The sequence below is a fragment of the Lates calcarifer genome, linkage group LG8, assembly GCF_001640805.2.
Source record: "Lates calcarifer isolate ASB-BC8 linkage group LG8, TLL_Latcal_v3, whole genome shotgun sequence".
In the NCBI taxonomy this organism is placed as follows: Eukaryota; Metazoa; Chordata; class Actinopteri; family Centropomidae; genus Lates; species Lates calcarifer.
Genome location: NC_066840.1, coordinates 4,288,158 through 4,312,805, shown reverse-complemented (window position 1 = coordinate 4,312,805; position 24,648 = coordinate 4,288,158). Strand labels below are relative to the sequence as shown.

Genomic DNA, 24,648 nt, shown 5'->3' with positions numbered 1-24,648 from the left:
AAAGTGGACATTTTGTTTGGTTCACTGTCATTTACAGCACTAAGAAACACTGCAGTCATAAGTCTGCATTGTTCCACAGTATGTCCTAATGAGGATCAGAACAACAGATCAATAGTGTTTCATCCTCGCACACTGACAGACAACACAACTCTATTCTGAATCAGTCAGTGTGTGCTGAGGATTACAGCAGTTCCCACACAGTGAATGATAACTGTTTAATCTGGACCGTCCTTGACCTGCCGCTACCCAACACTGGACTCATAACACACACTCACAGTGGGAGTTAGTGTGTCTGTATGAGCGCAAAGATCTGACAGCATTACAGCATGGTGGAAAATGGCTGTCTGTGCAGAGAGACAGAACATTACATCAGATTTAATTCTAAAATAAAAAAAATAAGAAAGATGGACAATTTCCATTAGAGTTGAGTTTTTAAGTATTTACGAATTAGGAAATACATCTGCAAACAGTGAGCTCTTGACATAATAACTAGTGACCTCTAAACTGAATGAATCATGTAATGGAAAAAGTAAAGTTTGTCTAAGAGTAGAGAGTTGATTACTTTGCTGCACAGTTTTGTCAGATGATGACCTAAACCCAGACTTCATCTTAATCAAGGTTTTACACTGATGTAAAACACAACATCTGAGAAAGTTAAAAAAATTCACATCGAGTCTCAGTTGGAATATCACTGAGATTTTAAAAATAAAACTTCAAGGACGCCTAAGACGCCCACCTACGTCGCCTCATCATGTTGCCAGCAGATAATGATCCAAACAGAAAAACACCACTTCTCATCCCTCAACCGCTTCAAGTCGATGCACAAACCAAAGCAAAGCATCGCGGAACACTGTATCGACCACACGTATCGATCACCAAACAAACATCATAATTCCCCCCTCGGCGGCGCCAATAACTCATCTCCACGCACAACAAAGCCAAAGTTAATTTCTCACAGAGATGAAGTGCGGCTGGTTTTGTAAAAACTCAAGTAACAAACACGGCGGTGAAACTTACTGTGTCTGCTCACACTCAAACGGCCTCAGAGTGAAGTCATCCCTCAGAGACCGAAACCAAGACATCAGCCCTGGTAGTGGACTAGTGATTGGATTATTTGTCTCAGTCCTGCCTTGGCGTCCGCTGCTTTACCGTGCTGCGTTCAAGCGCGGCTCGGAATAAATTCATACTGACACTTTGATGCCTCATTTGCTATTAAAGATGGTTCATGTTAGCTTAAAACGTTGTAAACAGTAAACAAATAAATAAATTCAGGTGGACACTTTAGATCCCTATTCCTAAAATAACCTTTTGTGGATAAGAATATCTGATCAGATTTAGCCATTATGATTATGTCTGATCTTTTTGTTTTGCCAATTTATATTTTTGCTTTCACTTTTTTGCTTAATTTGCCCTGTGTATACTTCTTAAAATTCCACTTAGACAAAGACATAAACATTAACGAACATCATAGGTCTGATATACCACAGGCAAATAAACATCAACATATTTCATTTTATTAGATTATTATTTGCCAAACTCTGTCACAAACCTAACAATCACACTTTAACTACGACCCAGTGTTTCCAGTGATACAACAATTGTGTTTTTGTCACTAAACAAGGCTACACTCAGGGCTCCACAGTCTCTGTGGTTATTAAAATAATAAAATAAAATAAAAAATCAATCAGCATATAATCCATTAATCCTATTAGTATTCTGTTTAAGGACCCACTGATTCAGTTCCTCAAAAACATTTTCATCTTAAATATTTGTGCTTTTCCTGACAGTTTTTACTGCACAGGTTTTACCTTTGATAGGGTTCAACAGATCACAAAAGGGTTCTTGATACTCTCCCTGGATATAATGATCCTTAAAGAATAAATATCATCATTTTATTCCCTCACAAGTTTGGGTCCTGTTATACGAGGGACACCTGAATGCAACATAAACACAAAGGAGAGCGCCGCCCAACTGACTGCAGATGAGATAAGAAAGTGATGTCCGGTGCAAGAAATGACTTTATAAACAAACACTTTAATTATGTATCAGGTCTGAACATCGTAAAAACTGTAAAACATCCCACTTTCTCCACAGTTAAATAACCGGACTACTAAAATAAGCAGCTCTGACCATCACAATGTGTTTGTTTCTTAAAATACACTGACAACTTTATTGGAGGAGGAGTGTGTAGTTGTGAACCTCTGGCATTTTGGATATCAGTCCAACTAAACAAGGTGTTTCAGCTCCAAAAGTATGTAAGCAGACCTGGGTTAAATACTATTTTGTACATAATGATAGCCTTGTGTTTACATGACCTTCAAAACTATGGCACATAACTACCATCTGCTCTGTTTTTGTTAAGAGAGGAGACAAACAGAAACCCCAGCTTATCACCAGAAACTGGAGTTTATGTTTGTTTTCGCATTAAGAGAATTTCACAGTAAAAAAAAAGAAAAAGAACCTTTTAGGATTAACACTGCCATCTAGTGTTGTCAAATGTGTGCACTTACTGTACCTTAAAATATTTTGCAACTCACCTTAAATCATAAGATTTGCACCACCATGAGATGTGTTGGAAAACTGGCACATAAAAGGTCAACAGTGCTTCCAACTTGCCAGTGTAGTGATATGATCTTGTCCTATGCTGTACTATCTCAAATATTCCAAACAAATGACAAAATGAACAGACTGTGTAGAAAAAATGATTACTCTTTAATTCAGCAACATTCAGTTAACAAAGTAAACAAATGAAAATCAACAAAAAAACAACATTAAACACAGACCAATTTGACTCAAGTCACATTTACTCTTACAGTCCTCTCCTGTCCTTATAATGAAAGCAGGAATAATAAAAAATGATTATAGAGCAGTGGGGAATCAGACTGAAACATGTACAAATGATGTTTTCCACATATGTATAAAATGCATAAAATGTTGGAGATTATTAATCAGCAGAGTTCTGAAATTCTCCAACTATTAGACTGTGTGTTCAAGAACATTATAAATTTAAAAATCTCTTTTACAGAGAAAAATGTAAATCCATAGTTAAACAACAAACTGTACACCTACAGTAGGTATCAACAGGAGGATACAGCTAACATTGTTGCTGTTGGAAGAGGAAACAACCATTTGTCAAACAAATTCAGTCTGACATTCTAGAAAACACACTGTTTGGATGGAAATCTAGTAAGTCACAGTCTTCCTGCCTCCCTGAACTTGCTGAGCAGTCCATCGTCTGCCCTCAGGGGGAAGTACAGTGTCCGGTTTTTGTAGTAGTCGGGGTCAGACTGGAGGTTCTGGATGACGTCGGCGAGGAGGTGGGCGCGCTCCACACCGCAGCCTGGAGCCTCGTAACCCAGCTTGGTGAAGTGGACGTGGAGGTGGTAGTAGGACGGCTGGTAGTGCAGGTAGATTCTCAGTTTACTGGCTGGGAGGTTGTAGCGCTGCAGGATGGCCTCCTGAGTCACAACGGAACAGGGAGTATCAATCTTTTTATATTGTTCATCAGCTCTCTACAATGGAAACTATCACATTTCTCCAACAAGACTCTCCCAGACAAACCCAGGGATAACTGTAACCTCACCTTTCCTTTCTGGAAGATGTTCTGCAGCAGTGGTATATGCTCAGATGACAGGTCTCTCAGACTCCTGATGTCCCTCTGATGTGTTATGGCAATCAGGATACAAATCATCTACCTGCAGGAGGAAGGCAGATATTGTGAACTGTTTAGTCTAGTGGCCTAAAAATCTAATAGGATGGCTCCCTGTAAATGCTTATCCTCCCTGTAAATGCTTATCAGGTTTAAAACTTCTCATGCATCATACTTCTAACATGGCCAGATTTGCAGCTGTCACATATTGCCACATGGCATTTTATCACGATTTGTTACAACAAAAACAAACAGCAGTGACATATGGCTGCAGCACAATCTTCCAATACAGTTAATGGTTTCTACTGTGGTGAACGTTCCTGGTCTCTCACCTGTTTTTGGTCCCATTTGAAGTCAGGGAGGAGAACAAAGCCAACCTCTGGGTCTGGATCTTCATAAACGATCCTCTCAGCCTCTGCCTTCTTCTCCAGGATGTTGTATACCCACTGAAGGGTGAAAGTGGCAGCAGAAACACAGTTAACATTCAAAAGTGGACACTGTATCAGAGAGGGTGACTTCAGGACACTGACCTGCACACTGAAACTCTGCTTCTGAATGTAGGGCAGAGTGATGGACTGATAATCCGTCCCCGTCTCCTCCACCAGAGAACTCTCCTGACGCTGGTATTTCTTTACATGCTTCTCTGTGGCTGGACACACCACTGTGGTCTTAATCTCTAAAAAAACAAACAACACACACACACACACACACACACACACACACACACACACACACACACATACATCTAACTATCCTCTAGCCAGCTGAAATTGCAGCTGGATTCACAAAATCATCAGCCAGCTTATTTATTTGGGACCATACCATTGAGATGAGGGGGTGCCTGTAACTGATATGTGCAGTAGATGTCATTTCTCATCTCCAGCTTCAGCCTGGAGCCACTGAAGATCTCAGCCAGAGTGTCTTCTCTGATGGGGGTCTTCTCCAGGATGACCACAGCATCCTGATCAGCAAGCTGAAGATGACATGTTCAAGTGTTTCACTTCTGCCTGGGCTGATACTTGAATTTCCAAAATAAAGGAATAAATGCACAACTGTCATCTTGTAATTTTACCATTGTCTTTATCATTTGTATTAAGTCATGAAGTGCTATGCATGTCAACTCTTATTTTGAAATATCAAACCGGAAGAAGATATTCTAAATTTCTTCTACAGAACTACTCACACCACTTTGAATGAATGTAACAGTACAAACATTTCCTTCTCCTCATTTCTCTTCCCCTGGACTACTTAACTGTGGTTAGACTTAACTAAATACCCTTTAACAGCAAAGTCAAGTTAGCTAACTTTACAACAAACATACCTTTCCATGGATAAAGATATTTTTCTCCCGGGCAGAGTCACTCAAGACGGTGGATGTTTTAAACCCAGACAGAATATTCTCAGATTCAGATTCGTGGCCAACCTCTCCTCTACCATTTTCATTGTCGGGTTTCGCCCTCTTGACTTTAGGAGATAATTCATCAGTTCCAGAGCTATCTGTTACACATTTAGTCGTGGTCTCTGCCATGTTTCTGGTTGCAGCTAGTGTGACCGAAGATCGTCTATGTATGAAAAGATGTTTCTCTCTATGACTATGACTCTTCTTCTTCTTCTTCTTCCTCTTATTGGTGCATTACCGCCACCGACTGGTAAGGAGTGTGGATCCGAATGTCTATTCAACAACAAACAAAACAACACCTATATCCTCTCAATCAAGTTAGTTTCCCCATGATACTGAAACAGCATTTAGTAACACTCATTTCCTGAATCCTTTTGTAATATATCCACTAAATTAAATTGTACTTTTATCTCCCTTAAGCTTTGAATCAAAAGTCTTTTCTCTTTAACATTTCATTATGACGCATTCTCCTGTTTCTTTTTACCTACAGAACTCATATTCACCTGTATTACGTTTTTGATCTTGAATAGTGTATCATTAAGTCCAGTATGCTCCAGTCTCAGTCTTGAGATGACATTTTCCTCTCTTCTCTTGCTTCTCGTCTCCCTCATATCCCCAACTTCCCTCTGAATTTTATAAAACTTTCTTGTCTTCTTCACATTGCTCCTGCCAGCAAGCCTTTAACCTCTGCTTCTCTATGCCCCCTAGCTTCTTTACTGCTGAAGTTAACCGCTACTTCTATGTCATTATTTTTTGTAACCTCCTTTGTGATCTTATCTGCTAATTCATTTCCCTTTATCCCAATATGAGCTGGTGCCCATAAAATGTTGCTGTTATTCCCATCATTTCAGTTCTGTTTAATGTTTGCTGTATTTCTATTAAGATGTCTGGTCTTTCCCTGATTGTACTGAAGACCTGTTAATGCTGAAGCTGAATCAGAACAGATTATTGCTTTCTGGGGTCTGACCTCCTCTATCCATTGCACTGCTAACAATACTGCTATTATTTCACCTGTATATACTGTATATACTGACAGTCCATCGCTGATCCTTTTCCTTATTTTGATTTGAAATTCTGGAACATATAAATCAAAGAATTTAATGACTTTATCTGTTAAACTCTTTGATGCATCTGTAAAAATCTGGATGTAACTATTTTAACTGTTAATATATGTCTGAACTGTATGTGAACTGTATGTGAATTAAACATAAACCCCTATCCTTGTTCTTTTTTTCTAATAATGTCAAATCTACTGTGGCGTCAGGAAGCACCCAGGGCTGTATTGCTTGTAATGGTAACTGTAGTGTAATTGTGCTATTTTAAATGTTTCCTCTATATTGCTGTCCATCCAAAGCTTCTTATTTTCCTTCTCTCCTTCTCCCAACAAGGTTTTCATGTCCAATGACATCTCTCCTATTTCCACCTGTTGTGCTGCTGTTGGTGTTGTACTAATGACTGACTCTAATCCACTCATCAAATGTGGGCCTGGAGCCTCGTGCCTTGGTCAGTTATTTCATAAAATGTTCTTTTGATTGTTGTTTTTGTTCCTTTTGATAATCTATATGTTCCTCAACATAGAAAGCAATTTTTTATTTAATAATTCTACACCACTATAGACATTTAGTTATGAGAATTTAATGTATTTAATGTATCTTTAATGTATCACTCCTTAAATAAACACTGTGATATGTAATGTGATGTAGTGACCAAACTGGTCGTGTAATTTGCTAAAACTGGGAGTGTAGGCTAGAAACAGTAGGAGTGAGACCTCACTTCATCTTTCCTATCTCAGCTACAGCAGTGTCAAGATAGCGAAAATAAACCGATAAACGTCAAATCTTTCAAAAATAAAAACTATGTACACCAAAATAAAACTTATTTACAGTTGGCTGTCTGCTCCGTAGCAGCAGGTGCAGTATCTATGTAATAACAGTATAACGTGGTGGTGTTAATGGCACAGTTTGTCCTTGTTTCAACCTGTTGTACAAATTATGCTCCATCTATTCCCGATAACACAGGATGATAGAACATTTAATGAAACACTTGGTGCTCCAGGAAGAGATGTCAAGAACAACACCTGACCTGACAGTCCACTGCTCAGTACCGCTTTCAGATATCTCACTCAGTCGCTGTATCTAAAATGATTGACACATCATTTAACTAATGTGATTACCGGTTTGGGGCGGGGCGACTGTTAAACAAACCAATGAAAACACAATAGGAGGCCGACGTGATAATCAGGAAGTTATTTAAAGACGACAGCTACACGCTTACTTGTTTGGGTGCTATACAGTGCCAAGAAGGCAGAAGCTGTGGAGGAACTGGATCATACCGTGTGTTTTGGCGTCTACACGAAACCAAAATGTACATATGTGTCCGAACATGGATTCTCCTCCTGGTTCTCTACACACTGACACCCGCTGCTGTCGCGAGAAGAGGTACTGAGGTAGTTTGTAGAACTTCTGATAATGCCAGGTTTTAGGAGGTTTAGGCTTTTTTGTCAAAATTTAATGTTGGTGTTTGGCTGTAGTTTTGACTTGTAGAGATATTTGCCGTGTCCTGGTCAGGCTCACATGTTTTTGAATAATAAATAACGGTAACTAGCTCACATTAGCGTTAATGAGAGCTCATTATTCAGTTTATGTAGTGACCGCAGCTAGAGTTTCCTGGCGTTAATCTAATTCTCTTAGTCACTGAACAGTGCATTGTTTAGAAGTTTTACTTGGGGGCTTGTTATGTTGAGTTTTAGATTAGCTGAAGTGAAACCTGCTAGTTTCTGTTCAGCTTTTTCCTGTGGTGTCCCAGTGTCCCCCTACGTTACATAACATTAAGTATGCATTGCGCTTACTGCTGTACTTGAATACTATTTTTTTTTATTTTTTTGCTGAAGAGGTTCATTTAAAATCAGTAAAGCGGAGGAAAATATGAATTAGCTGTGGCTGTTTGTTTTCAGAGAGGATAAATGTCCTCCTCGTCATGGCAGATGATTTGCGGACATCACTGGGCTGCTACGGAGACTCTGTGGTAAAATCACCAAACATTGATCAACTGGCGTCCAAAAGCCAAGTTTTTCTCAATGCATATGCACAGGTCAGTCGGTGCCGGGTGTGTTTACTGTCTGAAATTCTCAAAGTGAGACTAACTGGATCCACTGAAATCTTGGAATGTGGATTTTTCCCCACCAGCAAGCTGTGTGCGCTCCGAGTCGTACGTCCATGTTAACCAGTCGCAGACCAGATACAACCAGGCTCTATGACTTCAACTCCTACTGGAGAGTCCATTCAGGAAACTACACCACTCTTCCACAGTACTTTAAATCCAGAGGGTACTACACCATGTCTGTGGGCAAGGTATTTCATCCAGGTAAGATGGTAAAAATCTAAACTGAGGGATAAAACACAGTTTTCACTGACTGGGTTTGCTGGCACAGTGTAAAATTGAGGAAGTGATACAGAGATCCCTGCTGAATGGTTATGACTGAAACTGCATTAAGAACCACAGATGTTTACAGCTGGTTATTGAACCTGGTCTGCATGTCTGAGAAGAATCCAATCTGCATGATTTTGGTGTTCACCCAGAAAATGTCATGGCATTTTGTGTCTATCTAGTTGTATTGTAGAAACCGTGGTTTTTCTGTATTTTCTCTCTTCAGGTATCGCTTCTAACCACTCTGATGACTACCCATACAGCTGGTCCATCCCTGCCTACCACCCGGCTTCATTTCAATTTGAAAAACAAAAGGTATGGATAAGAAAGACTTTCAGTTTCTTCCAATACTAAGTCAGTTATGTGTCTGACTTAATATATGTAAAAACAGCTTGGAGTGGTGCAGGCCTCCTGGGTTACCTGACAACTGATGAGATGTTTGTTAGTCGTTTTTGTTTTCTACATCCATAGTCTTCATGAATTATTTCCTTAAACATAACACAGGTATCTTAATTAGCTCTGTCTAAAGTAACATGACTGGTTAATATTTTTGTATCATCACATGAACACAAACTTTATTTATGTTTAAATCCATACGACAGATCTTCAAGACAGGATGGAGAACAAATATTTTTGTTCAACAAAGCCTGACTTTAGATTTTTGTTGACAGTCGATAGTTTTCTTTTTAATGCTCATGACAAAGCTCTTAAACTAGCAGACAGTCATGGAGTCGAGGACAGCATTTGTGTAAGAGCAGCACTGAGATGCAGCAGTCTTTTCAGGAGGTGTAAAAATTCCATCCTGACTTTATACTTGAGAGTATAAAGTATCAACATCCACTGTGAAACTTTGGGCTCAACACTAGTTGCCTCCTTTTACTCCTCTGGTGTCTTTAGTGTCCATCCCAGATTGTTGGAGTTTTTCCCCTTTGATTAAATACTGCCAGGTGTTCCTCCCAGTGCTAAACAGGTGGCAAACAGCTTTCATTGTGTGGTAAACACATTTACCAGGAGATTGCTGGCAAAGTAGAGAAATGCTATTACACATACCAGCCCCCACACACCAAAGGCTTGGGGAAGTGCTTCTGTGGATCCTGATGGCCACAGTCTCAGATGTTGCAGCTTTGCCAAAAAAACCATCTTCTTTAAAGTCCAAAACAAAGTAGCATGCAGACTTGCTGGAGAGCATGTCTGACTTTTACCTGAAATAGTGAAGGGTTAGGGTTAGGCCCTGATCTGTGGAGATGTCACAATGACCTCATTATGACACAATCGCATGAGCATAATTGGGTTATTGCCGATTGCCAGTGCACTAAATGAAAACTAATCCTATATACATATAGACAAAACATTGTTAAGGTATACAATGCTGTATTTGTCAGTTTGTAAATACACTGTTCAAAGTTGGCCTGTCCTCCCTCACTCACTGAGCAAGACAGAGAGAGCGAGAGAGAGCAGTGGTGGTTGAGTGAGCTAGAGAGTGAGTGAAGAGAGGGAGCAGAAAAGTTAAATATTCATTTATGATTGGTTCACGACAGTTATTTTCTAAAGCAGAAATAAGACCAAAAACAGAAACAAACAAAAAAAGTGCCAGATTGTTCAGTGTATCTACTTAACTACCTTCTGAATGCTGTGTTGGTGAATGTACCCACCAGTGAGCATTAACTTTTAAATCACTCCTCTCTCTACAGTTTTAATTTGAATAAATCTGGAAGTTCTTCCCAAATCATCCTGCAGTTTTCAGGTCTGCAAACAAACAACTGAACAAACTCAATGTGAACATGCATATGGCACCAGTTTACCAGACCAGCCAGCAAACTCAGAAATGGAAATCTCATCAGGAACTTTGTGTTAAAAAAACTGACTTTTAATAATTTGTATAAAAAATGTTTCCAGATGTGTAAAGGAGAGGATGGTAAACTCCACGCCAACTTACTGTGTGCAGTGAATGTGACAGAGCAGCCTGGGGGAACCCTCCCTGACATGGAGAGCACAGACGAGGCAGTGAGGTTACTGAAGAGTCGCGCCAACGATGATGTTCCTTTCTTCCTAGCTGTGGGCTTTCACAAACCACACATACCCTTCAGGATACCACAGGTATCTGACTGAATATCATCACCTGTAGACTCTGTGCACTGCTTGGGATGTAACATACATAATAGTTACAAATTGATGGTTAATTGTGAAAACCATTATTGATATAATGTGCAGGTGGTGTTGGTGTGTAGTTTTGATGTGTGGCTGCATGTGGTAAAACCTTGGACTGACTGAAAGGAACCTCTGAAAGTTAGGATTGAGATGTACATACTGTCTCTGAAGTGAATTAAATGAGAACTGATCTAGATATATGGGAAGTGCAATTCAGCGTGAAGGAGGAAGAGAGCATGATGAAGTGGAAGCTGAATGAGAGCAGAGAGTGACAGAGCAGTGAAGAATGTCAGCATGCCAGAGAGATTTCACACATAGTGTAAGTTAGAGATGAAAAGAGGGAAAAGGTCAAGCCAGCTCCTCTCTGTCTGCATGTGATGTAAAAAAGTTTCTGGAATGATTAAAGTAAATTAAACCACAACCATCTGAGAAGAGCTACATTACTCAGAGGGCTGGAGGACTATTATTTCCATTCAGAATTTACTTGAATTTTCAATATTTATCAGGTCTGTTATTTACTGAATTGTCGGGCACTTCTTGGTAATTACATAGTGATAATTTATTTAAGTTAATTATAACAGTGATTGATGTTTGACTATTACGGTACAGTAATAGTGGGGTAATAATAGGCTAATATGCTAATAGTAATGTTGGTGTTTTCACAATATCCATGAATTAATATCAGGATAATACTGTCATACTGCAGCAAAATCGCCAATCAGTGATTACCAACAATCATGCTAAAAATCCTCCTCCTCCTTTTGTTTTCAGGTAATTGCTTAAAAGTAGTACTTCAAATACCACAATATCTTGTATCTTGTCAAATACCACAATATCTTGTGTGAAAATACAAATAATAATAATTGTAATAATGAATGTGAATAACCATGAATCAGTGAGGGAAAAACTTGGAGGCAGGAAAAGTTTATTTATATGGCTCATTTCAAAACGGGAGTTAGGTTTTCACATGGAGAAGAGGGAAAAGGAGATGATGAGACATACAGCATATAAAGGAGGAGAAAGTGTACAACCCATAAAATAACACTTCTGAAATTAAAAATCCACTAAAGAAAATATGGGGTTCAGATGTCTTTTAAAGATGTGACTGGTTTGGCTTCAGGAGGTTCCAGAGTTGAAGAACAACAACAAAAGCTCCACTACATTTAGTTTTCAGCCTTGACTTTGGAACAGCCACAAGTCCTTGGCATCACAGCTCATAAGTATACAGAGGAGCCTGAATAAATCAACCTTAAAATGAACAGGAAACAGATAGGGGGAAAAACTAACTCACTGCAGAGTTGTGGACCACGTGGAGTCCAGATAGATGAGATTTGCTGAGATAAACTAACAAAGAGGTAGTTAATCAAATGATCAGCAGCAGCGATGGTCTGATTTTTGTAGTATTTGGTTTGAATAAATAAGACTGCACCAAAGATTTGTTTTTAATAGGGTTCAACATTTTGGGAAACTGGGAGAATTGAATAATTTGCATCATAATGCTAATCCATCCTATTGTTTATATTGTGTACTATGTACCCACCTTTATTTAACACCACTTTGAAACTTGTTGTTTGTATATTTGCAGGAGTACCTGAGCCTGTATCCCATAGAACAAATGACCCTGGCCCCTGACCCTGATGTCCCCAGATCTCTTCCTCCTGTGGCCTACAACCCATGGATGGACGTGAGAAGGAGAGATGATGTCCAAAAATTAAACATCAGCTTTCCTTATGGACCAATTCCTAAAGACTTCCAGGCATGAACTGGCTGCTTTCAACACTTTTAAGTCATTTGTAACATGTCTCCTCATGTTCCTGCTCCTTGAAACAAACAGTTTAACAGTAGATTTCTGTATCATTGTCCTACAGCTGCGAATCCGTCAGCACTACTACGCTGCTGTGTCCTATATGGACGCTCAGGTTGGGAGGCTGCTCAGTGCTCTTGACAAGCTCGGGCTGGCTGACAGCACTATGGTGGTGTTCACCTCAGATCATGGTATAGTGCTGATGTTTGACTCCTTTTCAAATGAATCCCTCAGCTGTGGGTATTTAGAGAAGTGTGTATGGAGGTGTTTTGGTTTTTCAGTTTTTGTCTTCCACCACCAGATGGCAGTGTTGTAACAGCATATTGTATCATTACCTTTTTCCACAGTTTTGCTGTAAAAACCCAGATCTTTTTCTGCACCACCTCCTTTTTTCCAAAAACTTTGTGACTTGGAAACTCAATTTCTTTTAATGTCGTCTTCAGTAGAGGATGCTGGAGTGAATCCTCTTCATGACTGTTTGGTATATACCCAGTAAAGCTCAATCAAATGCCATAATTTTCAAATATAAGATGACTGAGGAAAAAATATCAGTAAAATGGATTGCTTCAAACCTCTGTATCTAAAATGTTATTTGTACAATACAGATTCATAGACTCAATTCTCTGTATTTCTTCCATCTGCTGTAGTCTTTTTGAACTAACATCTCTCATCTCTCTTTCTCCCTCTTGTTGCAGGCTGGTCATTAGGAGAACACGGTGAATGGGCAAAATACTCTAATTTTGATGTGACAACACGTGTCCCTCTCATCTTTTATGTTCCTGGCGTCACCACCTTCCTTGATTGGCCGGGAGAGTCTGTGTTCCCCTTTATTGATGTCCTAACTCAATCAGAGTACAGCTTTAAGAGTAAGACCATCCACTGACAACAAATTACTACTGATAACACACAACATGTACGTTTCTCCTTAAGAAGCACCATGAATGTCAAGTCAAAGGGAACTCAATTTTGATTAAATTTTTTTGCTTTTAATTGCTCACATAAACCTTGTTAAAACATTTATTAATATGCCAACTTGACTTTAATGAAGTCTTTGATATACATGGAGAAATTCAAAAGTATTTAGACAAGGATACACTTTGATATTTTGCCTCCAGACAGTTTTTGCTTCAAATGCAAATGGTGCAATGATGATGAAATTTCAGTGCAGGGTGTCTAGTAAAATTTAGTGGATATCTTGACTATTTTGCTCTCAGTGGTAATATTCTTTTCCATGTCTGAATCTTCTCTCCTGCAGATGACAAGGTTATAAGGAATATGGTGGAGTTGGTGGATGTTTTTCCTACAGTCTCCTACATGGCCGGTCTCAGAGCACCTGAACCGTGTGCTGATGTTTCTTTCCAGGTATCAGAGGACACATTTATTGAGTCTTAGTAGTTTTCAGAGCAGACAGACTTTGATCAAGATTACTGCTTGGTTTTTGTAGTGACTTGGTTCACTGCTTTGGTCCAGACTTAAATATCTCTCTTGAATGGATTACCATGAGACTGTATAATCCTAAAGACCTTGGTGGTCCCCTGAACTTTAACATTTTTAGTTTTTGTTGTGAAATGTCTCAACAGCTATTTGCCATCATGTCAAAGTTTTTAATTTGTCCAAGACAAAATACCTGCAAAAGTAATTGCATTCCTATGAGCTGCAGATGTATTTGGTCTTCTGCACTCATTGGCAATTGTTAGCATGCTAAGGTGCTAAACTAACTAAACTGATGAACATGGTAAACATTATACCTTGCTAAACATCAGCATGTTAGCATTTAAATTGTGAGGATGTTGGTATGCTCATGTTAGCATTTAGCTTAAAGCACTGTTGGGCCTAATGCCGTGTTCATGTCACATCCCTCAGACTGTATGAGCAACAGAGTGGGAAAGGACCTCCAATTCAGAGTCAGAGATAATGGGGATTTATGATTGTTGATATCTACCACTTGGTGAAACATAGATAGATAGATAGAATCCAGTCTGCTAACATCAGCATGTGAGCTCTGTCATTGTGAGCAGAGCCTCAGAGGGCTTCTAGCATGGCTATAGACTTGAATCCCTTTTAAACGGAGATCCTGCTATATTGCCATGAAGGAGACCTGTCATTACACCGGATTTGCTTGTTTACACTGAAGCACATAAGGCTGGCATAACGCAGCCCCAGTGTGTGATTTTTAGACAGCATGCCAGCGCTCTGTAATCAGTGGCGTGACATGTACCACAAACAGCACCCGTGTCTGTACCGTCACCCCAGCTCTCTTTTACACAGACATTGATTCGGCTCTGTGGTGAGGTGGAATAACAGTGTGTTCTTCCCCACATGAACAGGCTGTGTAAAAAAAAAAAAGAAAGGGCTGTTGTCTTGTTTTTAATTTAGTCACTGTCTGTAATGAGTAATTAATGAACCTGTTGATAAAAGTGCATAAAAAACATTGACGTCAAAACCATGTCATGTCCTGTTATTACTTCAGATTCTCATTGTCTAAAGAAAATGCTACACAAGAACAGAGCTAAGACCTCTCAGTCATCTTTGTACAGTAACATGGCCAAACAACATGAATCAAGAAGTAAACACTCTATAAAACATGCCCAAACATGCCCAACTTGACCGTGATCTAATTGACTCTGACATTCACTTCCTTGACTCTTTGGTCTGTGTTCTTGCTTTCAGGAGGAGCTGTGTACAGAAGGAGACAACCTGGCCCACACTTTCCAACATGCAGAAAGAAGAGAGGACGAGGAAGCAATATCTTTTAGCCAGTACCCTCGACCTGCTGATACTCCACAGGTACCAGAGAAGAAGTGTTTAGAAAAGCCAATTAAAAAGCTTTCGTGAGCTGGCTAAAGGTTAAATCATTATAGTATGTTTTTCTTTTCTTTTTTTAAATCCGTCTGGAAGCTTCACACCAAGCAGGCAAATGTTTAATACAAACGTGCTACACTGATACTTTTTAATAAATGGATAATGACGTTGCATTTAAAATGTCAAAATTAGCGTGAAGGTCATGAAAACTGAAGTCATGTTGAACGAGTGTTTACATGACTGTCGTTACACCCTCGCTCTTTGAACCTCTCCTGTTTGTACCAGAGCTGCCAGCTTCAAGCACACGATCTTTGAATTAAAATATCCAGATGAGTGCTGCACCTGCTGTAGGTTAATCTTTGTACGGAACAGCTTGGCAGCCTGACATTAGCTCATCGACTGGCTCGCAGGATGAGTTGGCAGCTGCAGATCTGACAGCACTGCAGAAAGACTTCAGCAGTATTTATCATTTCAAGATACTCTATGTTCTTCTATTAGGTGAACTCTGACCTGCCTGACCTTAAAGACATAAAGGTCATGGGTTACTCTCTACGCTCCTGGGACTACAGATACACACTCTGGCTGGGATTTAACCCTGAGACGTTTCAGGTAGGAGTATCACATACCTGCACAGCATGACAATCATCTCTCTTCTGCATCTCTTTGTTCTCCTCTGTGAATGTACCAGGTTCAGACGGGGTTGTTGTGTGAGATAGATCCATTCGTCTGCCACAATATGCTGAAGTATTTTCCTTGACAGTGACAGATTATATTTGTGTGTTAGGTGAATGTATCAGATGTCCATGCTGGAGAGTTGTACATGTTGGCAGACGACCCCAGGCAGGACAACAATGTCTACAGTGACTCTGACCACAGTGTGATGATGAAGAAGATGGCCAGCCTGCCTCATGTAAGTTTGATTCATCTTAGAGAAAACATCCTTTTCTCTCTCTTTCACTCCTTACTTTATTCATTTACTTGTTTATTTCTTTTCTGACTCGTCCAGACTGTGAGTCTGCAGATGAGAATGAAGCTGCAGCTTCTTTACCTCACAGCAGGGATGAAAACAAGTAGGGGGAAGGCGTGATGACGAGAATAAAATACAACAGATGGGCGGACGGGGACAAGTACAAAGGGAAGATGGATGGATGGAAAGCTTCATCTAGAAAGGGAGAGTGCCTTGAATGTTTCTTTTAACATAATGTGTCCGTGATTCAGTAATCTCTGGTACCACCATTAATCTTTCAAGCTCACTTCTTCAGGCTAATGTTCCATGTTAAGAACTCATTGGCAGACAACACATGGACAAAGTGACTAAAATAACACGTATGCTGTTACTTTCAGGACATTTCACCCTTTAAATGAGTTTATGTTTAGCAGAAACTTGTGAATGGTTCATCTTCCTCCTAGCTAAACAGGACTTCCAGTGTTTTCAGTGATTGGCCTCTTCACACCTGCCTCTCCTGCCTGTAATTAGACTGTATGCTAAATGTGAGGCTAAGGCTAACATCTTATTATCTTAGCTCAGCATAAAGACAGAAATGTGAAAACATGACATTTTTGTAACTGCTGCACATGTTTTAGCACATAACTGTAAAATCAAAACTCATTTTTACATTTCAGTGTAATGTACAGATTTAACAACTGAGATAAATCTGTTCATTTGTAAACTTTAGAGGTGATGGTAGGTGGATATTTAAAACCTTGAACAGAGCCATGCTAGCTTGACTGCTTTCAGTTCTTACGCTGAGCTGATCGCTCATATTTAGCTTACGCACATGAAAGTGGTATAGATCCCCTGACCTAACTCGCACGAAATCATGTCGGCAAAAGTGTAATTCCTAAAATGTTGAGCTGTTCCTTTTACTCATCAGTTTGTCTGAGCAGCTGAAATACTGAACCATTTTTCAGACTTTACAAACCAAACATTAGGAAGCATGGACTCTGGATGGACAGCTCTGATTGGCTGGGACTTCACTACCTCTTCTGAGGATTATTGCATCACATTTTACCAGCTCTTATCTGCTAACAAGTCTTTTCATCTGAAGGAATGTTGAGGGAACAGGAAGAATTAGCTCTTTTGATTAATAGCAACATCAATTTCCCTTTTTTGGAACAAGTGCTTTTCAGTGTACTACTGATCGTCCAGTCTGCTTCACATGTAGTCTCCGCTTTGGACTACAACAGCTGAGAGGGACTTGCACAGTTTTGTACTGTAGTGTTAAACAAAATGACATTTCTATTTGCACTTGATGTCACTTGCAGCTATTTTCCTCTCTCCTTGTAAACAGTCAGTTCAGATCAATTTATGGACCTGCAATGAAGTGTGTAAAAGCCACCCATAATAATTCAATGCAAATGAAACAGGATTTTACTGCTGTTCCAATGCATGAACATTTTGTGCCACGGTAATTTAGAAGAAGGCAATTTCAGCTCAAATTTCAGGTTCAGCTATGAATCAGAGTCTTGGTTTGATGACTTTTATTGTAGGCTGCACTGTTCTCTCATGTTAATGGGATACAGTTGAATCATGTAATCAGTGGGGCACTTTTCATATGTCAGGATGTTGAAAAAAATCTTAGGATAGAGCTGAACTGGCTAATTTTTTGCCATGTTTCCTATCAACAAACCTCACTGCATTGAGACAGTCCAGTGGTTTGCTGGTGTCCCTGTGGCCTGTAGCATCTGGAACAATGGATATAGTCAGTAATATATTCTGTCCATACACATACTGACGATGGAAAAATGAAATGAACTTGGAGCATCCTTAAACTTGAGCTCCATCTTTCTGAAGGGAAAATAAAAAATAAATGCTGTAGAAATAATTCAGATCTTGAGCTCGGCAAGGACATGTTGTTAATATATTTATGTCCGTTTTGATTGGTTTGTAAGAAAAAAATAAAATATTTTTGTAGAATGCAAGCAGCAGAAGTTGACTTTGTGCTTCTTTTTTTTTTGTAACCTATGATCACAACCTCCTCCAGTGTGTTTGTGGCTGTGTTCCTGTGTGTGTCCTGTAGGAACTCTTGTTTGTGCTCACCCACAGCAGAAGTGTAAAGCTGCAGAGTAGTGAGCAAGCTCCTCTGGGACCTCGCCAGTCTATTCAGTGTTTTCTCTCCTCCCTCCCTCTGTCGTTCCTCTCCTCTGGAGCAGAGAATGCATATGCCTGCTCTCTGGCACTGGAGGAATTTGGACCAAACTGAACATTTGCTAATTTGTGCATGATTCCACAGAGTCAATCTGTCTGGGCAACACAAACGGTTAAAAGTCTTGTAATTGCATTTTGAAATATAGAATGAATTCAGTCTCATGGCTTTTGAGTTTTTTTTTTTTTACCGTTTTCAATTTCCGGGCAATCATGCAGAACGATGTGTAGAACTCAGCTTGAAGTGAAGTCTGTGTGCTACAAATGGAAAGTCAAAAAATTTCCCAAAGACCAGGGAAGCACTTGACATCTCTCCCTTGTCAATTTCACCTCTTCTAATCATTTTTTCTCCCCATTTCATTGCAGTTACCTCTCCCTTCCATCCTCTGAATACATCAATATTCAGACTTGACTTAAGGGTTGCCGTCGTACATTTCTTTATAATCTATGATGCTCATAACTGTATCTGTATAATGGATCGTAGAATGATCACATTGAACACATATTTGCAAAACATAGATGCTGCATCTGCTTTTGTTACTCAACAAATGGATGTCCGTTACATTCAAGCCCATGCTTCACCCATTGCTCATTAAACCTATCAGCAGCAGGAAAATCTCTCTGTATTTCGCAGTGTACCAGAGTCTGTGGCAATACGTTTCCCTTCAGCTAGTGATTGGTTTAGGGAACCAACCACGTAGGAGAAATCCTTGTGATGAAGACAGAGTAGGCTACAACAGGCAAGAGTGTGACTGAGCGTGTGGGGGGGGACCAAGAAAAGTTTCTGATGTACCAGAGAAAAAGAAACCTGGCATTCTGAGGAAGGATTACAGCCTACACAAGAAAGTGATCGAGGGTGAGGACATGTCATAAACATGTCAACAGACTCACTGCATTAACTTGGAGGCAGTGGAATAGAGCTTTGAACACAAAGGTACCTGATGGGATTGTTTACCACTAGTAGCAATACAGACTAATGTTCTTATGACTGTTTAGTTTGTATCCTGCATGAGGTTTAAAATATTCATTTCCATGTGGTGATGTATGAAGAGGGAAAAACATTTCTCCATATCATTAGAACTGCAGGATTCAAACTGTGTTTTGGTAAGAAACATTGAGTGTAAACATAACCTTTCTTTATGATGCTACTTCCTGGCACTTTCTGGCCACCTGACAAAAACAAGTCCAATATCTGCTCTTCTTTTAACTTGAATGTTGAGTGAAATATTTATCTATACAGCTGCTAAATACTCCATTATGTTTCACCTGCTAGTAGCTACATTTGTCTATTTGGTGTCAGGCAGGTAGTGTACAATAGATTTTTATTTATTTATGAAAGCAGTGAGGGAACAAAACAAAAAACTTGCAGGCCAACCAAAACAATGGTCTGAAAGATGCTAAAGTGCTCTGAAGCAAAAGGAAGAAAATGCAGAGTTGAGTAATAATTCTCTACAAGCGACCCCTTTCATACTACATCATAAAGATATAACTATAGTAATATTTGTGCAGCTTTAAGCAGAAAGAAAAAATGTCTCACCACTCCTGGAACAGTTTGGGGCTTGGTGTCTTGACCAGCCTGACCAGCCTCCTTCCAGCCTGAGTTTTATGTTCCTATGTGAGGATAAAGTGTGAGTCAGTGCAGCTGTAACCACTCTCCTCTTCTGCCTGTATTCATGTCAGCTCATATTTCTGCCTCAGTGGTTTTATCAAATCAATATTTATCATCACAAGCAGTGATCTCTGGCCACGATCAAATTGATCTAATAGCAATTACATTACTGTTTACCTGCAGTTTTTTCCCTGCTGTTCCTCTGCTGCTGCCCTTTCTTTTAGTCACTCCATCTTACCTTGCTCCTTCTCTCCAATCCACTCTGTCTTTGTCTCACTCTCATCGTCTATCATTATGTTTCATATGCTGGTAATCGCATTACGGCTATGGGCTCATATTCTGGCAGGTCACACTGCCTTTCTGTTCATGTTGGTGACATACACAATTACATTAGAGAGAGGGAGAGTATGTGTATGTGTGTAAAAAGTGCTTAGCTCAGCTGCATCATGATGGGTTTGTCTCAAGTGTGTGTGTGTGTGTGAGTGAATCCAGGAATAGTAAACAAACTGTAGTGTACTCTGCCTCCCAAGGACTTGAAGATGAGGTTTTAGAGTTTTTTCTGCTCCTCAAGACCGAAATTAATTTTGTAGACTAGGCTGTCTTCTTTTGAGGCTACTAAGCTGCTTACAGTGTTTTATCTGGCCAGTTTTACATTGTAGAGACCTGCGAGGAAAGCTATAGTATGCCATAGCTGGTAGCTTCATGTTTAACTTTACACTCAAGAAGCTTTATTTCACCGTAATGGACTGAGACACAATCATGCTCAGCACTGAATGTGAATATAACTGGAAGAATTATGGCCACTGTGACCTGTACCACAATGTCATGGGTGTTCAAGTATCAGACACTGGCATGTTTCATTTTGTTGCACATAATCCATGAAGGCAATAAATCACTTGACTTTTTAATGATTATGCGATAATTTATAATAAAATATAACATTAAATATATAATCCACAACTACAAATCTCAATATAGATTCACTTTAGAGAGATTTGTTTAAAGTTTTGTTATAGCTATATAGCCAACATTAGCATTAACAGGTGTTTACTTACCAGTCTAGAAGAAACATTGTGTGTTCAATATCAAACTTCATTCCTTTACTCACCAAGAGCTGTCTCCAGTGGTGGAGAGACACACCAGTGTTACCTCTTGTTCTATCTCTACTTTTGTCACTTCCTCTACTGTTAGTTAGCATGCTAAGCAGGTAGCCACAGTTCGACTGGCCAGTCTCGTTACTTTCTGATAGTGACTCGCTGTACTGTCCAGACTGCCCTGAAGAAGTAGTGCTGCTCATAGGGGGTGTTCTAACCTCTTATATTGTAACAGCAACAATGGCTGAAGCTCTTGGAAAATGGCAAATGATCATCACTACCACCTGCTCCAGGCCAGAAACCACATTCAGCAAAAGAAACAAAACAGAAGACAAATTGCAGTCCCATCTAATTATTGTGATACACAGAACTTTATATTTTCTACACCAATAGCCCTTTTAATAATAGATAAAACAAAAAGAAGTGAGTTTTGGGAAATGCCTGTACTTGCTCTCTTTGCTAAATAGCAATGAGTAAGTAAATGAGTTAGAGTAAATGAGCAAGCCCACCATTTAAGGGCCTCTCCTACACACACCCCTACAGGTGTTTTATACTGACCTGAGCTTGATGGACTTTTCCTTGAGTCTCCTGTTAGTTTTGTTACAAATGTTGGGCAGGACACCTTCACATCACCACTCCTATCCAGCCTCAGTCTGAGCAGAGGTCTAAACAGCCTTAATAACTGAAAGCACCTGTGTGGGTGCACAAACCCTTTAAAACAAATGACACTTGGCTGGTCTGGCACTTGTTTTGACACCAAACCGTGAGAACGTGTTGGAAATCCAATACAAGATGTCATCACATTTATTAGCAGGATACTGTGTTGTTCAGTCCGCTGCACTGAGCCAGTACGTATGCATGTGGAGCATCGAGGAAACAGACAATTAGTAGTGAGACGAGATGTGATATGCTGGCTGTCAGTGTGAAACCAGTTTAATCAGGAGTCATTCAATTAGTGCTGACGAGCTCTTCCCTCGTTAGCGCCTCCAGAACTGTGAACTGCAGAACTGAACAGAAAGCTCCCTGTTTTCACAAAATCACTTTTAAACATGGCAAAGAATGAGGGGAGGAGCAATCTATTAAAACTGCCTCTGCACATTGAGACAGAGGGAATGAATTTACTGAGTGGGTTTCTTTTAATGAAGCTGAATGGCTGTAATTAACTCTTTGGTGGTAGCTGGTGAAGAAACCTGTGGATTTGAAAAAGCAGTAAAATGCATTCTCACTCAAATGCACTATGGCAATAACAGGCTAAAAACGTGTAAGTCTAAGCTCCAGTCAAGTCAAGGCAGTAATAGTAGTAGATCCCATTACAACACTATAACCAATCCAGCTTATAATAATATAGTTTTTTTGTAATTTTTTCTACCAACACTTTTATTTGTGCATTTTTGAGATGTGCGTGTGAGTGATGGAAGCATCTCTACCAGTTTTAAGTTTCGTTGTATTGTTTTCAATGCAATGACAATAAAGACATTCTATTCTTCTATTCTATTCTTTAGACTGAGTTAGGACCTTATGGACATGTCATTTATTCATGTATTTAATCATTTATTTCTGCACAAAGTCCTTCTCACATTATGAGTGTGTTTTCCATGTTTTAATGACACATTTTCTCCTTCTTAGTATGTACATGCCAAATTATTCTGTTTTAACACAAATTTTTGTTCTTTAAATGACATAACACCTTGAAGGGTTGTGATAGCTGAGTAATAGCAGCTCATACCTCATAACAGCAACAGCTGTGTCGCCTGCTTGCAAACTGCAGTGCCATCCTGTTAAATGAAACGTTATGGTTGCTACTCAAATGCCAAAACCTGTAGCTGACATCAACAGAAGAATGGACAACTAACTGGTGTGTACAGTGTGATCAAATATTATTTCACACAGCCATCTGTCCATCCATCTCATTATCTACATACTTATCCTCTACTGGGTTGCAGGTATTTTGGGGTGGTGGGCGTTGAACCCAACCCAGCTCACACTGGACACGAGGCTGTGTTACCCTGCCAGAGAAAACAGAAATGTAATTGCCGGTGCATTACATGATAAAAGAAGATTTTTTTCTTCTTTTTCTAATGAGTATTTGCAGGATGACCACCACGCCACCCGGTTAATTTTTCCTTCCCAAGGTGCTGGAAGCATCAAAAAGTGAAAACACTGCATAGATCTAAGTGTGCAGAGGTCTATTTAAAATGAGAGAATAATCTGAATTATTCTGGCTACCATAACCATTTGCTTGTATGTGATAGTTTATCAGTAGCTGGTATAAACAGGTTGTATGAGCTGTTGAAAACAAAACTAGAAAATGTCACAGGTTGTTTGTTCACACTCAGAATCAGTCTCTTACGGCTCCTAAAAATGAGAGTAATATTTAATTCAAAGTATAAGTGTCCTCTCATCAGTGTCTGTTACACCTTCAAGGACTGAAGTTACATTTCTGAATCCAGAAGTCTACATTTGATTTGAATACGTATTCATCTAAAATCAACTCTCTTCTCCTCAGTCAAAGCCCGTGGGCACGTTTTATTCAAAGAGTTTTTAATCTGATAGTCTATGAGAATATAACATGGGAATGGTTAATGAGCTTTTTACAACTTTAAAACTCGTGTTGGGACCGCTCAACCGAGAGAAAACTCACACATTGGCAGTCTTGATCACAGTGCCAGTCCAACATGTAAAAGTCAGTAACGGCAGCATGCACGAGGCTCCAGTGCTCGCGTGACGTTAGCCGTGTTTCTCTCCAGCTGTCTAAACACACTTCCTTTGAAACGTCACAAAGAATAAAGCCAGTGTGTTTTGGCTGAGCTGTGGAGTGGACGTGGGGCTGCAATTACTGAACATTTATAGCAATTTTTATAATAGACAACAGTGATATGTTAAAGTCTTCATGATCTTCATCTGCAGTTGTGTGTTGTCATGGATTTAACTGTGGTTTCTACTCTGGTCAGATTTCTCTAATTTGCTAATGGACAGTTATTAGTACAATATGTGGTGTACATTTTGGTCTCTTTGCACATGTGTACATGCATGTTTTGTGTGTGTGTGTGTGAGATACCAAACAGTATCTCTGAGAGCTTATTTGACTGCATGGTTACCTATGGCAATTAAACCTATAAATCTAAGCTGTCAGTGTGTTGGCATGACATCAAGGACACACACACACACACACACACACACACAAATATGTCTCACAGTCTGTTAAAAAGCTTTCCACCTCCTTACTTATTTAGGGAGATACTTAATTAGATGGAATTTATGTCTCCCAGAAAATTAACACTTGACTTTGGACTTTAACACGAGACTCCTTGTCTTTCTTTTGTCTTCATCTTCATCTCTCTTACTTTCTCAACACACAGCCTTCTTCTTCCCTCTTGAATTCTAATGTGCAGCTGAATTCAATGAATTAATCATGCATGGTGAAGTAGGCTAAGGGAGCATATTATGGTGTTTATATTATGGTTTTAATACACACTTCATAATGCAGTGTGAAAGTAAAGTCCAGTTTGCTTCCAGTTAACGTCAAAAATGGCAGGCTTGCAAATCCTCATTATACAGCTCAATAAATGATT

The 24,648-nt window shown here is 39.5% G+C and overlaps 3 protein-coding genes across 6 annotated transcripts in view; 1 reads left to right on the top strand and 2 right to left on the bottom strand.

The window, feature by feature from the left end:
- Nucleotides 1-1,181, bottom strand: part of zgc:66433 (uncharacterized protein LOC321250 homolog) — a 50,596-nt gene extending 49,415 nt beyond the window's left edge. The window contains exon 1 of one of the 2 annotated variants that reach the window (XM_051072167.1): nt 1,018-1,181. In XM_051072167.1, the coding sequence (XP_050928124.1) occupies nt 1,018-1,082 (65 nt within the window). In that variant the 5' untranslated portion in view covers nt 1,083-1,181. The remainder of the gene's footprint in view (nt 1-1,017) is intronic. The other variant, XM_051072168.1, reaches the window with a different exon arrangement.
- Nucleotides 1,182-2,691: 1,510 nt separating this feature from the next.
- dcps (decapping enzyme, scavenger) lies at nt 2,692-5,232 on the bottom strand. The gene is given in 7 exon segments (XM_018669973.2): nt 2,692-3,458; nt 3,584-3,679; nt 3,681-3,695; nt 3,982-4,095; nt 4,180-4,325; nt 4,472-4,622; nt 4,971-5,232. Coding segments are annotated over 7 exon segments (996 nt in total). The 5' UTR covers nt 5,178-5,232; the 3' UTR covers nt 2,692-3,191.
- Nucleotides 5,233-7,279: 2,047 nt separating this feature from the next.
- The window catches only part of ids (iduronate 2-sulfatase), a 58,444-nt gene continuing 41,075 nt past the window's right edge, over nt 7,280-24,648 (top strand). For 2 of the 3 annotated variants that reach the window (XR_001960270.2, XM_018670020.2), the window contains exons 1-12: nt 7,280-7,486; nt 8,002-8,138; nt 8,234-8,411; nt 8,701-8,789; nt 10,371-10,571; nt 12,208-12,378; nt 12,491-12,617; nt 13,122-13,292; nt 13,682-13,788; nt 15,097-15,213; nt 15,727-15,837; nt 16,013-16,138. Coding sequence is in view for 2 of the 3 variants with exons in the window: in XM_018670020.2 (XP_018525536.1) it covers nt 7,411-7,486; nt 8,002-8,138; nt 8,234-8,411; nt 8,701-8,789; nt 10,371-10,571; nt 12,208-12,378; nt 12,491-12,617; nt 13,122-13,292; nt 13,682-13,788; nt 15,097-15,213; nt 15,727-15,837; nt 16,013-16,138 (1,611 nt within the window). In the remaining variant the exon portion in view is untranslated. Of the gene's footprint in view, nt 7,487-8,001; nt 8,139-8,233; nt 8,412-8,700; nt 8,790-10,370; nt 10,572-12,207; nt 12,379-12,490; nt 12,618-13,121; nt 13,293-13,681; nt 13,789-15,096; nt 15,214-15,726; nt 15,838-16,012; nt 16,139-16,234; nt 18,151-24,648 lie in introns of those variants that run through there. The other variant, XM_018670033.2, reaches the window with a different exon arrangement.